The sequence below is a fragment of the Garra rufa genome, chromosome 3, assembly GCF_049309525.1.
Source record: "Garra rufa chromosome 3, GarRuf1.0, whole genome shotgun sequence".
NCBI lineage: Eukaryota > Metazoa > Chordata > Actinopteri > Cypriniformes > Cyprinidae > Garra > Garra rufa.
Window position 1 is genome coordinate 42644374 of NC_133363.1, and position 17598 is coordinate 42661971.

The window sequence follows — 17598 nt, forward strand, 5'->3', positions numbered from 1 at the left end:
CCTGCATTACACCTGTTTACACATTCTAATTTGTTTGCCAAGCCCTCTGCCGAAGCCATCAATAGTAATTAAGAGGTTTGTCCTCTAATTTTTAACAGCTACACCCACCTTCATTCTTGCGGGACTTGACGAGTGTGACTTTGGAAGGTCGCTGTGGGACGTTGGACGCAACTGATCGTCTGTCTGAGCGTGGGGAAACGCTTCTCTCACGGGAATTACTATGGTCCCGCCTTCCGGTGCTGCCGCTGCGCTCGTTTCTTCTACTTGTGCCTCCACTCGCTCCCCCTGCACGTGCTGGACCTTCATAATCATCCTCCTCAGTGTCGTCTTCTTCCTCTCGCTCTGACATAGTCTCTCTGTCTCCCCCTCGACTTACAGGAATCTGCACCTTCCGCTTTCTGCGGATAGTCTGAATAGGGAATATATTAACATTTTAATCCGATGAATAAGATTAACATATACGAAAATATAATAATAGAATGCATTTATATATTAACATTAACTAAGGCAATAGTCAATCGTGAGTTATGTACCATTATTACACAGCTCTGGAATACTTGATTCTGTTTGTTCAATGAATTTTGCAATGAAGTTCTGCCATTAATTGCAAATCCAAAATGAAAACCTAATTAACTACATTACATATTAAAATGCTTTTGGGAATTTCTGAGTGTGCGTATTATTAGGGATTCAAACTTAAAACTTCACGAAACCTGGTGAGCACATGCGACAGGTGATTCTAAACAAGCATGCAATGTTTTGAGGAGATCGGATCATAAACATTACAAAATATAATATCTCTATGGTAAATTACCTGTATTGCAAAAAAGGCTTGCTACATAATGTATTTTTCCATATGTGCTTAAATGCCTTAAAGCGTTTGAACCCCTGTAATCGCTTTCTTTATAAGAAATTACTATGTATCTTCATTTAAAGTGTGGATTTATCAATTATGTCACTATCAGCTGTATTTATATCATTTGTATCACAGAAACCCTAAAGTACTGATCAAACTCTTCGCTAAAAATCTAGTTGTAAAGGTCATGCCTCTTTCACAGAGGACCAAAAAAACCAAAATGTCTAGACAGTGACTAACAGCTCCTGTACGCTCACAAAGATAAATACTCAGCAGTGCTGCAGTTTGACTCCCAGCATTCCTCACTGCTTAATGTAAAGCTCAGTCATGACTGATCACCTACACATCCTGCCTCCCTCAAGTTCTTCCATCCTCCATCACAACCCACATCTGTAGTCCAGTTAAGACTCAAGGTTGTTGTTATAGGACTGACGCAATGCATGGGGGATGATGCTGTGTTGTTAACTTACAATTTTGGCATTCTTTCCACTTTTCCTCAGCTGCTGAACAGCGTAGGCATGCTCCACATTGTCCATGGAGACACCATTTACCATCACCACTCTATCATTCTCTCTGTAAAAAATAAAATTTTGTGAAGAAAATGTTTTCTAAATGTATAAATATAAATGTTTATATATTGTAATATCGTCATATTTTAACAAACATACATTTTTTGATAAACTGTAATTTTAAAAATTATTTTATAAATAAAATAATTTTAATACATAAAATTGTTATTACATATACACACAAATATATAAATATTACATACACATTTTTTTCATCATTTATATAACCAGACAGATATATAAACAGAAATTAATGTTTTTTTTTTTTTAAATTACATTTTATATTTAAAATGTGTGTTTACACACACACACACACACACACACACACACACACACACAGAAATATTAACTAATTAAAAAATATATATTTCAATAACAGTCTGGCACTAAAAAATATGTTTTAAATACCTGGGAACCCTAGGTATTAAGAATTGTATGGCTTAATATAACGTAAATGATGTCTCTTACTGAAATATGTAGTAGAAAATCCATGAAAGATCTACTTTATTTTAAAAAATTCATATCGTTTTCTACATATTTTGGACTATGGGGGTACCATTTTTTTAAGACATAAAATAGTTGCAATCTGTGAGCTACTGGCGCTCGGAAAATAAAATACTGATACGATGCCACATTGTGTGGCTTTTGGTTGTATTTTACAGCCAAAGGGCAACAAGAGAAGCGATGCAAGTCTTCACTGTATTCTAAGAGGTAAAAAGAGGAGAAAAGAATGGGAAGATGCCTGTGGACGAATAAAACATCCTACAGACCCAAGTCTTTGTTCTCTCCACTTTATCCCTGATGCTTTGAGGCTTTTAGTAGACTTACAAACGGAGACAAGAAACGCTAGATGCCATCCTGGCAGGATGAAAACATGCCCATGCTTGTCATGACGCCAGAGCCACTGAAGGAATTTCTCAGCGTGGATTTCACTCGATATCTGGAGGTGTTTACACCCCTTGTGTGAAAAAATCTATGGTACAGCATATAGTTTAAGCTTACAGCATTTGGTTTTCTACTACCTATTTCAGTAAGAGACATCATTTACGTTATATGAAGCCATAAAAGTCTTAATACCTAGTGTACCCTTTTAATTATTAAATATCTTACTGTAGAAGTCCCTCCGCTGGTCCCCCTTTGAGCACATCTGAGATTACTATAGAGGTCTCTCCACTCTGGAAATGAGGGTTATCACGGCCCCCTGAGATTGCGATTCCAAACCCGAAACCTGGTGCCTGCAGAGAACATGAACACACAGTATAGACTGAGTTTTTGGAATTCAAAACATATCCCTGAATTATTACAGTGCATTACATTAAACGGGATAGAATGATGAAGACCAATATGTAGGTCACTCTGAGCGTGTGTGTGCAATATGTGTATGCAATGTCTGGCAGCTTTTCAATCTCCCAGGTGTCTGAAGCTTTGAGCTCTCATTTTTGCACTCAAGCAATCACAAAGAACGGAAGATGAGAGTGAAGAGGTAGAGACTGACAGACAGACTCCAGACAGATGGCCAGAGGGCAGAGCTCTGTTCAGAGCCTTTCCTGATGTCACTGGGCGTCTTCACACACACTTACCGTTCTACCTCTCTCTACCATCCAAACCATCTGGACTGTGAGCGTCCAGCTCTTCCTCTAAAAACAAACAGCTATAAATCATATCAAGAGCCTGAGCAGGTGAGGAGCACATATAATCACAGGGGGAAAGAATACAGCCTTGTTTATTTTGTGGAGAGTAACAGAGGCCGCTATCTAATACCGTTAGCCAGGAGCCGACTGACACAGCTAAAGTGATTCCACCTATAATAAAGCCCCTAGTAAAAGGCTTAGTGCTCGTACACCTGTTATCTCGTCTAGGCTGTCAGTACATCAAAAAAAAGGTCACAAGTGAGACTGATTGAACTGAAGAATTACGCAGACATCAGGTTATGAAACCGATCCAAGATGTGTGTGAGTGATCACAGTATTCCAGCTTTTACAGAAGGAGGAGCTTAAGTAATACTGTGCCCGACTGACGGTTGCATAATCTTTCACTCTTTCTCAGACTCTGGTTTAGATAGGTTTGAGCCTAGGAACATGCAGGAAGAGGAAAAGGAACAGGAAGTGGAGCAGAGCAGGCATTTTGTCCTCTCGCACACTGCTTCCTGCCATCTGGGGGATCGGCTATTGTGTACTCAATGACCGCACATCCTGTAACCAGCCATCCCAAAAGAGAAGAGAGAGGAGAAGGAGGAAAGAAAGACAAAAAGAAAAAGTAAGGATGTACTAATATTAACATTCTGGTTAAAAGATTAGTTCACTTCCAGAATGAAAATTTCCTGATTATTTACTCACCCCATGTCATCCAAGATGTTCAAGTCTTTCTTTCTTTAGTCGAAAATAAATTGAAGTATTTGAGGAAAACATTCCAGGATTTTTCTCAATATAGTGGACTTCAAAATGACCAATCATTTTGCTAAATAAGACCCTTATTCCTCATCTGGGATCATCTAGAGCCCTTTGAAGCTGCATTGATACTGCAAATTGGACCTTCAACCCATTGGCTCCCATTGTAGTCCACTATATGGAGAAAAATCCTAGAATGTTTTCCTCAAAAAAAATATTCGACTCATGAAAGAAAGACAGGGCTCAAAATTAACTTTTTTACTTGGTAGCACTGGTGCTCCCAACTTCGAAAAGTTAGGAGCACCAAAAAAAATTTAGGAGCACCTAATTTCTTTTTAGTAATGTGCCAAACTTGATTCTTCATGGCCAATTCTGATTGCAGATGTTTTATAAGCAAATGGGCTAATTCTGAAAGCCTTTTTTATATATTTATATGAGTAAATATGAGTATTTATACGAGTACACGAACAAGATGTTTATTTTCTCTACTATAGGTAGAGCCATTTAAATTAGAGGCAACCACTACTTTTTTAAACAATCTACAGTATAAACAACAAAAAATAAACGACACTTCTTTCGTCGTGTATAGACAATAAATGCAGGCATGATCTAAGCAGGCTACTCTTTCAATATTCGAAGTGCAAATAGAGACCGAATTTTAAGCATGATACAGAGCTATAGACACTACACAACTTATTATAGACCACATACTAATAACAGCCTAGATATTTTATGTAGCCTAATTTGTGCGCATTGGGAAGTCGCTCTCTAAACATGGGGTATTAAAATTGCTTTTGAATGCGTGTGCGAGTTTTACTTTTGGTTTCGTTTTAACGATTGCGCGAAACTCTCGACGGCCCGGAGCGTGCATTCTACAATACAAGATATTACTTTAACAAAACCATTTGAAAGTGGGACCACTTTCACCAACGTGATTTTGAAAAGCGTGTCCCCAGTGGAAATTACGCCCCTGCGTGAGTGCCGCTTAGTTATCATTTGATGTGAATGTATGCCGCGTTGTACAGTATAATGAGAAGGAGGCACCAGAATTGTATCTGACAAAGTACGCTGTAGCACAAAATATCCAGATTTCTTCAAAAGCAGACTGTGGAGACCTTTTAATAGTCCACAATCAAAAGAGAGAACGGCGAACCTGTCACTGTATCAGCTCACAGCAGTCTGTACAGTAGTTAGGCTAGCGAAAGTTTTGTAAAGAATTTAAACCAAGTCGCACCACAACAATTTCTAGCACTCGCACATATGCTCCCAAATACATTTTGAGGTCGCGCAGATTAAATTTTGGGAGCATATGCGACCAAAATGGTCGCAATTTCGAGCCCTGTATATGATATGTTAACAGCACTTGTAACTTACCTCCGAAAAAAAATATCCTTGTGGCGAGCCTTCAGGTGCCGCTTAAGGTTGGTCGTATTTTTTCTGCCTACTTTGTGGCCACATTTGTCACCGTCTTCCTTCACAATACACTCTGTTTTATTATCTGCTGGGTTATATTTGAAATACACCCATGGGTCCTCTCGCCGTTTGCGACCACCCTGTGTGCAAACTGCCGCCGTCATGGTTAGTCGTCTGTCTGTCTGAGTGACAACAATGTGACGTGTTGAGCACGTTGTGAGTGCAGGTGGTGGGCGTAACCAAACAAGGATAGAATGCAGCGGCAGATACTTTTTAGGTTTTAATTGGCATGCACAATAAGCATAAATGTCATGCATTTTAAACGTCTGACGGACCACCCACTAACATTTTCGTCTATTCTCGTCAACGAAAACTCACACACGTCTCGTCATGTTTTAGTCATCAAAGAGCCATTTTTATCTTGTCATCGTCATGAAAAAAAGTGGCGTCAACGAAATGATTTCGTCATCATCATCGTTGACGAAAACAACACTGACCAAGTGAGAACAGGAAGGAGAGACAATATTGAACACTCACCCTGTGAAGAGTCACCGTGTGCTGTTCCCATATTACAGTTTCCTCCATTGTTGTACTCTAAGAGAGAGACAGAGAGAAAGCGATCAGTAAGGACAAAGTCTAAGCACAGAACATGAGTTTGTATCAGCAGGTATTTCTCCTCTTTGTCAGGAGGTGATTTTACTCGGACCTCTATGAGATGCAGGACTCAAGCATATTTACCAAACCAGCTCACTATGCTTGAAGTAAATCTGCATGTGTGTGTGTTGGTCTGAGCAAAGGCTGCCAGAGGGCTAAACAGTACTGCAAAGCTGACTTTGACCATGAGCGCCAAACACACACAAACAACTGAAACAACACTACAAAGACTGGAACAGCCAACAACAGGAGCTGCTATTCTTATTTAAGCACAGAAGCATAGAGTGCAAACCATTAGGACAAATTAAAGTTGCAATGAAATGGAAGCAGTGACAGATCTTTTCTTCTATAGACTAGCAAGTCAATTACAAAGTCAAAAAAAACAAAAAAAAAACATAAATCAGTTGTTTACAGTAAGACAACAGTGAATTATAATGCAACTTTCAAGATATGGCTGGGTTATAACCAGTGTTGTTTTTGACAACCATCTTAGATTTAGTCTTAGTCTTATGGACTAAAATGCTTATTAGTTTTAGTCAAATTTTAGTCACTTCTATATGTGATAGTTTTAGTCCAATTTTAGTCGACGAAAAGTCAAAAAGGTTTTAGTCTAGTTTTAGTCGATGAAAAGTCAAAAAGGTTTTAGTCTAGTTTTAGTCAAAAAAGGGGAAAAAGTAGTCTTTTAACAAATTAATGTAGGTCAGTAAGTATTTTGCTGTTGGGTAGTGTCACTTGTAAGTTGTGAAAATAGCAGATCTATAGTTCAACACAATGTGAGCTTCCGGATCGACTATTTTCACCAATAATTACAATAATGAAGGAATGTTTTAAAACATAAAAGACAAACAAGGATGGAATGCTAAAACGGCTTGCCATACTAGTATGGCAAAGAGTATTTAATGCTAAAACGGCTTGCCATAGCGGCAGATACGTTTTAGGTTTTGATTGGCATGCACAATAAGCAGAAATGTCATGCATTTTAAACGTGTGACGGACCACCCACTAACATTTTCGTCTATTCTCGTCTCGTCAACGAAAACTCACACACGTCTCGTCATGTTTTAGTCATCAACGAGCCATTTTTATCTCGTCATCGTCTCGTTATCGTCATGAAAAAAAGTGGCGTCAACGAAATGATTTCGTCATCGTCATCGTTGACGAAAACAACACTGGTTATAACAAGGGATCATCATTAAATAGAACAGATTACTATTTACTATACAGAACACATGTCCAAAAATGCCCCAGGCTCCTGAGACATTTAACTTTTCTTGTCTGACCAATCAGATGACAGCTCACTCACTCAGGCTTGAAGTGACATGTCTCTGCCTTCAATGCACACACCATATAAACAAACTGCTACAACATGAACAAGCTGCGCTGGTACAAGTCAAAAGGGACAGATGCAGAGAGAGCATGAGAGAGAGAGAGAGAGAGAGAGCATGAGAGAGAGAGAGAGAGAGAGAGAGAGAGAGAGACAGAGAGAGAGAGAGAGAGAATGATGAAGACAAGGAGAGAAAGAGCAGAGGGTATTTATAGCTCTAATCCTGAGCTGAGGTGAGTGGTTTGTGCTTCTGCTCCTTCACCCCTGTACTGTAGATGCCAGGCTGGATAAATTATTACAGTAGATCTGAGAGCTTCAAAACAGACTCAAGACTAACAGTGCACTCATTTGTATGCATCGATATAAAACTGCAACAAAACATAAAAACATTATGCTCAAATGCTTAATTCTATAACACCAGGAAAATCATCATAAAACACACTTATATGACCCAATGTATATCACACTTAAGCATCCAGCATATCTGCACTAAAAACACAGTTTAACCCTCTGACCTGTTTACCACGCTGCTTAGCAAGCATCTCATTCATGGTCCTAATTGGCACGGGGGCAATATTCAGTTCATGCCCCCATTTCTACCCCTCTGTCTCATGGTCAGGCTTTATTGTGAGAGGATCTGACCTATTTGAAAGGCATCCACCACCCACAATCTCACCGTGCCTCTATCCCCTCCTCTGACCCTCATCCACACATTCCTTTAATGTGTCTGTAGGGTCAGAGGTGCTGGATTCATCGGACTGTAAGAGGCGACAGCAGGGGCCCAACCATGAGAAAAATGCCCATGTAGTGAGCCATGTGACAGACAGAGAGAGAGATGGATAGAGAGAGAGAGAGGCCTAGGGCTTCTTGTCCTTGGTGGCGGATGAACAGCAGACTGTTCAGGCTTCAGAAGAATGGCCCCATTACGCCTGCGTGAAAGCTGAGGCAAGGTCAGGACTGGAATGATAAAGGCTTGAAAACTTTTGCACAATATTTTTTTTTTTCAGATTTACAGTCTAGACTAGCCAACACTAGCTGCTGAAAATCAGTGCCAGTCTACAGATCTGAGCTGACAGATCTCAGAGAAAATGTAAGTAGGGTACAGAGTCCGATTTATAGCTGCAGACTTTGAACCCATGCATTCAGAGAATATTGAAGATGTTTGATATTTTGAGCCAATTTTAGATCACATATTGCTGTTATTTACCATCTGCCTCCTCCTGCAGGAGTTTGTTCTGAACAACTTGGTGTACAAGGCCCAGTTTCTCTCCGTAACATTTACATAGGCTAATGTTCTTCAGTTACAAATAAATCAAGATTTTTGAGGAAAACATTACAGGATTTTTCTCCATATAGTAGACTTCAATGGTGGCCAATGGGTTAAAGGTGCAAATTGCAGTTTCAGTGCAGATTCAAAAGGGCTCTACTAGGGCTGTAATCAACCAAAGAAAATCTTGGTCGACTGAAGTCCTGAAACTTTCGACTAAAAATCGACTAAAAAAGACGTTGTGGAGAAAAAAAAAAAAAACGTACGTTACATTAATTAGATACGCACTGTGCTCAGTACTTAGTAGCCTTGTTGTCTGCCTAAATTAATTTTTAAATAAACATAAAAAACTAATAGGCTATTTGCAGTATATTAAATCGTTTTTGACCTAATTATTTTGCTCTGAAATGAGTCTGACACACGAGTCTGTCGTCTCTGACAGCGGTGCATCACGTGCACCTGCGCAATATCATAGCCTGTGATTTCTGAAAACAGTACTATGTTGTCAACTAGTGATATCACAAGAACTTTTGAGGAATGTGCAACATAATTTAGAAAATTATTTTTGTCATATGTTATAAGTATAACTGTCAGACACTATCATTTCAGCCGCTCTGCGCAGCTCGCACAGAACGAGGCTGAACATAAGAGCTCAGCTTCGCGGCTGAGACACGAATAGACTTTTACTAGTGTTGGGCGATATGCTCAATTTTCATATCGCCCTATCGTCAGCCTGAGAGATCGCCGATACACGATACTATGGTGCTAATTTAATTGATTATCTATGTACTAAATTCCTTAGTCGTTTTGTAAAGGTAGACCTGCTATTGGCATATGATTAAGTTGTGCGTGTACAGAGCGCTGACTGGAGTTGCGCCGGAGTTGTTTAAGTTACTTTCGGTTTCATTCTCTGCTATCGTCAGTGAGTGAGTTGTAAATGTGCGTGCATGAATGTAAATGAATGAATCTTTCTTTACCCGTCATACTGCAATAATGTTACCGCTGTATGTCTGACCGTTGTCATCAGGTGATGTTGTAGTTCAGTTCATATTGAATGCGGAGAAGTGATGCGTGTAATTCACGTGCGTATGTTTGGCGCCATTTGATCGCATTCTGATTAACGCATATAGATGTTACAGAGGTGAATGTTTATGTTTCCTATATACAGACCGATTATGATACATCGTAATTAATTCAGCCTGAACCACGTTTTACTACCTCTGTTATCCTAATGACTGCAATGCTAATATAATATAACACTCCCTTTAGAATCAGTTAATCCATCAGCGTACTGTATGATGAAAATCTCCCATTTTCACTGCACGCGGTGTGCTGAGGCGACGTGGCCTCTCTATGCTTGTGTTTATACCGCGGCAAGGACCGCTGAGTCCACTAGCTTTTTATTAAATAAATAATATTCAGCATCAAACCTTCTAAAGCCTACTTATCTGTCTCTCTTCTCCAGTGGGTTGGGCTAATCCAAAAAAAGTGAAAACAATGGGGGTGTTCTGAAAACAGACTGTGAAACAGGGGTGCTCTGAAAACACCCCCATTAGCAATTAGTGCTTTCCATCTGATGAAATGAGCGCGGCCAAACTGATGAAATGAGCGCGGCAAAAAAATCGACCAATCAGAATTTTGGTCGAACCAGACCGTATCGACCAATTAATCGACTAATCGACTGGGACGTTACAGCCCTAGGCTCTACACAATCTCTTTAAACCACAAAAGCTTATCTTGCACCAGCCCGACCTCGTGCATTACGCATCTTGTTGAAAAGGTCATACACAACATAGGCAGAAGACCCAACCCAGTGTTTACAAAGTGAACGTGAAAAAAAAGTCAAACACCCTTTACAAAATAAAAGGTAAAACAATGACAAACAATTTTGAAGTTGGACGAGAAAATTAGATGTTTTTCAGCCTACCCTACCTTTTTTTTTTTTTTTTTACAAAGACAAAAACTAACCGCATGTGACCTTTCCAACGTAATTATGTAATGCGTGAAGACAGACACAAATGTGCATTGCAGAGCTAGTGCAAGATGAGCAATTGTGGTTAAAAAGTATATACAGGATAAGGCCTTTATTCCTTGTCTGGGATTGTGTAGAGCCCTGATGCATTGAAACTGCTATACGACTTATTCAGCTCGCCGCCATTTTGAATCGAAAACGAGGCTGTGAGGGATAGCAGTCCAGCAGCGCCCACTGTGGCGTATTGTTGCGTATCGGGATGGAGATCGTTTGGTCATAAAAATAAAGAGAATATATAATTTCACTAATTTCCGCAGGACAAAGAACTTCAGAAAATGTGTATTATTAAAGTTCGTGGGACATAGGACCTAACTTTCACGTAACAATATTGCATTTATTCAAGAAAATGACTGTGGAAACTAGCCAGTTGGCTAATTGCTAATTTATAATGTGAGCATGTTTATCTTCCTTTAAACGTTTACGCAGAGCTAAAATGTTATGTTTTACTACAACAACTAAACTAAAGAACACAAGACTGTGCTCAACATTTTACTCAGGATTGTTTTTCAAAAACACTGACTAGAATTAGGAAGCTTAAGAAGGGTTCAGCTCCGTCTGTGTTTAACATTACCTGGACTCAAAAGCCTCACGAAAAGAAAACCTTGCGATCATAAATGAAAAAGATATTATTTTCAAATTATGTTTTAAAGATTAAAATGCTTAATAGTTTGTGAAGAGCCTGCAGTTAGATCGTAAGCCTCTTTCAGACAACATGTTAAGTCATACAAAAAACAGTGGGTAGAAAGTTTATTTTTATGCAAAGCGATCAAAAGATAACATTTATTTATTAGTTTGCCGTGTAGTGTTTGAGGTCAACCCCTTTTAAAATCGCAAAATGATATTCAGAACATTTATTTTTTTGTTTCTGTTTTGCTTTAGACAAGGAAAATGTCATGTTTATCGTAATTTCATAATAAAGGTCGGGAAGACGTAGCTGCAGGCTCTTAACACAAACCATTAAGCATTTGAATCTATATAACATCATTTAAAAAACTCTGTGTAAGCGTTTAAAGGAAGATAAACATGCTCATATTAGAAATTAGCAGTCTTTCCACAGTCATTTTCTTAAATAAATGCAATATTGTTACCTGAAAGTTAGGTCATATGCCCTGTCAAACAATCCACGTTTTCTGGAGCTCGTTGTCTTATGGAAAAATGTGAAATGACCTATTATTTTACGATTATACGATCTACATCCCAGTACGCAACAATACGCCACAGTGGGCGCTGCTGGACTGCTATTCCTCACAGCCTCGTTTTCGATTCAAAATGGCGGCGGGCTGAATAAGGCGTATTTGGACCTTCAACCTGTTGGCTATAATTGAAGCCCACTATATGAAGAAAAATCATGGAATGGTTTCCTCAAAAACCTTTAATTTCAACTGAAGAAATGACATGGGATGACATGGGGGTGAGTAAATTATCAGGAAATTTTTATTCTGGAAGTAAACTAATCCTTTCAGGAATTTTAATGATTCTTGTTCTACTTACCCATTCCATTAACATGTGTTTCAGTCATTTTGAAAAAAAAGAAGGGACAATATGTGAATAAAAAAACTGCCCTTAGCAGCTAGTTGTCAAATGATTTTTAATGACATATCATTCAGCAATATGGTATGAGAGGCCATACATGTTTATATACAAATTATATGCAGGTGAGCACAATAAAATGACCAAAGCTGCATCAGTCACCTCTGGCTCAGTTTACACCTAACATTACATCAGTCTTAAATTAATAACATTTACACTTCCTCAAGGTTTCTAGTCTTCATTGGTCTATTAATGAATGGGACTGTCCACTCAAAAATTCTGTCATCATTTACTCACCCTCACATTGTTACAAACCCATAAGACTTTTGTTCATCTTCAAAACACAAAGATAGTTTAAAAAAAAAAGTACATTCACTCTTGTGTACCATTTCTGATGTGATCTATGTATTTGCAACAATCAGTGATTACTTACAAATAAAATCCTAAATTAAATCTGTTCAATTATGTAAAATGTTATGCTATTGTCTCTTTAGAAAACTTGGAATACCACTCAATTCATATAAATTACATTTGCAATGTCTTTATGAAGGTTTTGAAGCACCAACATTTTGTAATGGGCTTTCAATGGAGGGACAGAATTCCATAAGGTTCCATTAAATATATATTTTTTTCTTTCAAAGATGAATGACTGAAGAAGAATGAATAGCTGATGATAATTCTCATTTATGAGTGAGGTATACCATTATTTATTCACCTTCAAGCCATCCTAGGTGTATATGACTTCCTTCTTTCAGACGAATCCAGTAAAGAGTTATATTAAAAAAATGTCCTGGCTCTTTCAAGATTTATCATAGCAATAGGTGGGTGTTTCTCTTCAACAAGTCAAAAGAACCCAATAAAGCGCATCCATCCATAATAAAAAGTGCCTCACACGGCTCCGGCGGGTGAATAAAGGCCTCCTGTAGCGAATTGATGCGTTTTTGGAAGAATAACTATATTTAAAACATAATAATTACTTTAATCTAGCTTCCGCTCACTGCTGTACATGGAAGCTACTCTGGGTTAGGGCTGGGCAATATATCGAACGATATTGTGAGGCGCGTTTAGTCAATGAAGCCGGTGCTTTGATTAGTAGTAAATCTCCATCACGTGCGTTCCGCTCAGGTTCCGCTGGAGCGGCAATTGATACACAGAGACGTAAATCTCTGACAAGCTACGCCATATCGAGCTTATTATCGAATGCGATATTGAGCGCGATATGGCGTAGCTTGTCAGAGATTTACGTCTCTGTGTATTAATTGCCGCTCCAGCGGAACCTGAGCGGAACGCACGTGATGGAGATTTACTACTAATCAAAGCACCGGCTTCATTGACTAAACGCGCCTCACAATATCGTTCGATATATTGCCCAGCCCTACTCTGGGTGGATGGTATGCGCAGCTCAGAAGTGACAAATGTGGACACGCAAGTGGAGATATCAAAACAAAACAACAGTCACGAATTAGAAGTACAAAATGTGGATTTGTAAAGAAGAATGTTGGAGGATTTCGATATAAGCCAAGAGAGACTGGTTCTGCTTTGCTAAAGTAAGGAAACTTTGCTTCCCTTGCTCCTGTAAACAAAGACTGGTTTTCACAGAGACTCACAGGCGCATGCGCAACGCCGACATCCTATGTCATAGGGTTGTGCCGATAGACGATAGTATCGTGTATCGACGATAGTCAGAGATATCGCCTGTTGCTGACGCCTTTGACGATAGTAAGACAATTATTATCATTATCCGTCAAAAATGCACCTAACTTTAGCGATGCAGCGCAGAGAGTCGGTTCTAGGATGCCTCAGAAACTTGCTGCGGTATAAACACGCATAGAGTAGATAGCGCCATAGATGTGTACAGTGAAAATGGGTAAGAGATGTATTCATCATACAGTGTACATAGATTAAGAGTAGACTTAAGTGTACACAGTCATTAGGATAACATATGGTTTAGGCTGAAATAAATACGATATATCAGAATCTGTCTGTATATAGTAAACATAAACATTCACCTCAGTAACAACTGTATGCGTTAACTAGAATTACGATGCGATAAAATGGCTCTAAACATATGCACGTGAATTACACGCACATCGCTTCTCCACACTCAATATGAACTGAACTACAACATGAACTGATGACAAAGATCAGACATACAGCGGTAACATTATCGCAATATGACGGGTACAGAAAGATACATTCATTTACATTCAGGCACGCACATTTACCACTCCCTGAAGCAGAGAATGAAACCGAAAGTAAACTTTAACAGAACTACCGTCAGCGCTCTGTACATGCACAACTGTGTCACAAGTCACATGCACTACCATTAAAAAAAACGAATAAGGAATTTATTACATATTGACATATTTACATATTATTAAATAAATTAGCACGATAGTATCGTGTATCGGTGATCTCAGAGGCTGACGATAGGACGATATGAAAATTGAGCATATCGCCCAACACTACTATGTCATTCACCCGGGACTGCTTCCATGTACAACAGTGAGCGCAAGCTAGATTAAAATTATTACATTGTGAACATGGATATTTTTCTCACAAAAATGCATTGATTCGCTAAAGAAGGCCTTTATTCACCGCCCGGAGCCATGTGAGGCACTTTTTATTATGAATTGATGCACTTTATTGGACTTGTTTTGACCTGTTAAAGAGAAGCACCCACCTATTGCCATGACAAAGTTTGAAAGAGCCAGGACACTTTTTAATATAACTCAGATTGGATTAGTCTGAAAAAAGGGAAGTCATATATGCCTAGGATGGCTTTAGGGTGAGTAAATAATGGGCTAATTTTCATTTTTAGGTGAACTAACCTTTTAACTTCTGGATTTTCTCATCTTTGCTGAGAAAACATATGGAAGCTGATTTTAAGGAGTGTGTGTGGTCAGGTAACAGTCAGACAGGAGAGCCACTCCACAGTGCTGGAAGCCATTTAAATGAGTCAGGCTAAGCACTTCTGATTCTCTAATCTGATGAGATTATCTTTTAATTAATCACAACAACACAGAGCTCAGAGCAAACACACTGTTCTGAAATCTGAGCGGTGTGAGATAAACCTGACTCCTAACACACTTCTTAAGAGGAACCTCTGCAGATTTGACCAACCTGAGATTTAAATTCCACTCTGTTCCTGCTAAATTTGATTTTTCACCCAAAAAGTTGTCTAGCCCACACAAACGTAAATTCATTCAGCAGCCAAATGAAATCTCCTGAAGGCAAATCAAAACAAGGTCTCATTTTGCAAGACTAAAGAAAACAAGAGTCTGAAACACAGTGGTGACCTAATAATTCCCTACAAGCTGCGGCAAACAATAAGTCTTTCTGTCCACAAGAACGCCTGAGTATATTTATACATTCACGTTTATTCAGGCCTGAGGCCTAGCTGAAGTAGTGCTGCGCCAAGAAACAAAGGGCAGACATTGGCAGTCCTGCTTGGAGCCAAAGAATCGTTCTTGCACTAAAGAGAGTCTTTGTTTCAAGCAGACCTCAGACCTGCCAAAAAGAGAGCAGGGGTTCAAAGAGACCAGATAGGCAGCTAATAGCACGCTCTGACAGCCAGGTGAAACTGAGAGGCTTTCTAGTAAATCAGCGGCCATCTTTTCTGGGCCAACAGCTTCACTAAAACGGCCAGGCAGCTTAAAAGGTGGTGCACTACTATTCCGGATCGATAAAATTGATGCAGAACTGGTTAGCAGCGCCTTGGATGTTGATGTCGATAAGCAGTTCCAGGGTGTTTGCTAGCGAGCTGCGGCACTCGTAGCTGTTAAATAATGAGTGTCCTGGTCATTAGACCCCTCAGAACGCACTAAAACTGCACAGCTATAATTTACAGTCTAAATACAGGTTTCTGCGTAGTGTTTCAAACAATACTGACTGGTTTGCAATGCAATAGAAAGGTCCAGATGTACCCGATTGTGTAAACTGAACTCCCTTTCAAAGAACATTCCAGCATCTAGTTCTCACGCCTACATCAAATAAATACACACGTATATTAACACAACACAGCCTGGCTTGCTTTTCTGTGAAACCTCTCAGCTGCTACAACCACTGAAATTAGAGCCATCTCAAAAAAGGAGACCGAGAAGTGTGTTAGTGTGGAGAAGATAATAAACAACAGATGTAAGAGCCGTAATGTAGAACTGCGAAAGAGACTTCAACCTGAACCACTCATCTATTATTGATGATGTAAAAGTCAGCATGATAAAAGCCACACACACACACACACACACACACACACACACACACACACACACACAAATGCACATGCTTGTCTATTTCCCACATTAAAGCACCAATTGCAGATTTCAAATAAACATATTAGGGCAAGATATGGTATAAAAGAAATCTTGGCATCTTCTGCAGCAAAAAAAAAGAGCAAGTCTTTGTTTCACTGCTAAACATTAAAGCTCATTTCTGCTTAAATCTCCTGTCGGTTAAGGTGCTCACCGTGTCCTTTCTGCTTTGAACAGGAAATGATCCATTAGCCTGACTCTGGGACAAACAGCTGAACTGATAGCAGCATGTTCACATTCATGAATATAGTTCAATTTCAATCTGGAAGTGCATTTCTGTTTTGCGCATTTTCATGTTGTTGAAACTCGAGCCTGAAACTAACTACTGTACCGAAATAGAATACTGAATCTTTGCTTGCTGTAAGAAAGTTGTGTTTAGGAAGGAAAAGTTAACCGTTGACACCAGCGTGTGAGCACAGCTCTGATTGGACTGGACAGGACGCAACCAAGAGTTGGAATTTACTGCAGGAAGCTCCTTCCTGTTTGCAGGGAGTATTTTTCAACTTTGAAAGAAAACACCCAAGCCGTTACGGGATCAGATCGCCTTGAATTGCCCAACATCACTGGAAACAAAACACCATGTTGCACATATCACAAAAAGAAAAAAGAAAAAACCTATGAATAATTAGAATATTTAAAAAAAGAGATACATGCAATGACCAAATCGCACACTAACCTTTATAAGTTCAGAGAGAAGGCAGATATAATCTATAATTAATAATTAAGCACAGGAAGCAAAAGCAAAAATGTGTTTACTATGGCCACTGTCACATTTGTCTTTTTATGACTCTTAAGGGTGTACATGAGTTCCACTTTGGTAGCTTGTATGTGTTCTCTGTGTGACATTTTCATTTTCAAAGCATGGACCTGAAAAGACTACAAGGGCTTAAGGGCCATTTGGGACAGAGCCTGTCAGCAATTACTGAGTGCACCACAGATAAGAGAGCTTTAGTCCTGATTTTTTGTCTACTTAAATTAACTTTAGATATTCACTACTGTAAAAAAAAAAATTGGGCTCTAAAAACTAAGCTCTTTAGGTTTCTTAACTGTTTGTGAATAAAGTCTTTTGTGCCTTCCAAAGCTGTATTTATATAGTATTACAAACAGTATTACCATTTTAGATATTACAATTTAAGAAGGAGAAAGTCACTTCCAGAATAAAAATATCATCCAAGATGTGCATGTCTTTCTTTCTTCAGTCGGAAAAAAGATTAAGGTTTTCTATATAGTGGATTTCAATAGTGGCCAACGGGTTG

At 39.0% G+C, this 17598-nt stretch overlaps 1 protein-coding gene across 10 annotated transcripts in view; it reads right to left on the reverse strand.

Moving 5' to 3' along the window:
* tjp1a (tight junction protein 1a) overlaps nucleotides 1-17598 on the reverse strand; it is a 154046-nt gene that overhangs the window by 41894 nt on the left and 94554 nt on the right. For all 10 annotated transcript variants that reach the window (XM_073836189.1, XM_073836188.1, XM_073836190.1 and 7 more), the window contains 4 exons: nucleotides 5763-5819; nucleotides 2536-2660; nucleotides 1327-1429; nucleotides 109-409 (listed from right to left, as the gene is read on the reverse strand). In XM_073836189.1, the coding sequence (XP_073692290.1) occupies nucleotides 109-409; nucleotides 1327-1429; nucleotides 2536-2660; nucleotides 5763-5819 (586 nt within the window). The remainder of the gene's footprint in view (nucleotides 1-108; nucleotides 410-1326; nucleotides 1430-2535; nucleotides 2661-5762; nucleotides 5820-17598) is intronic.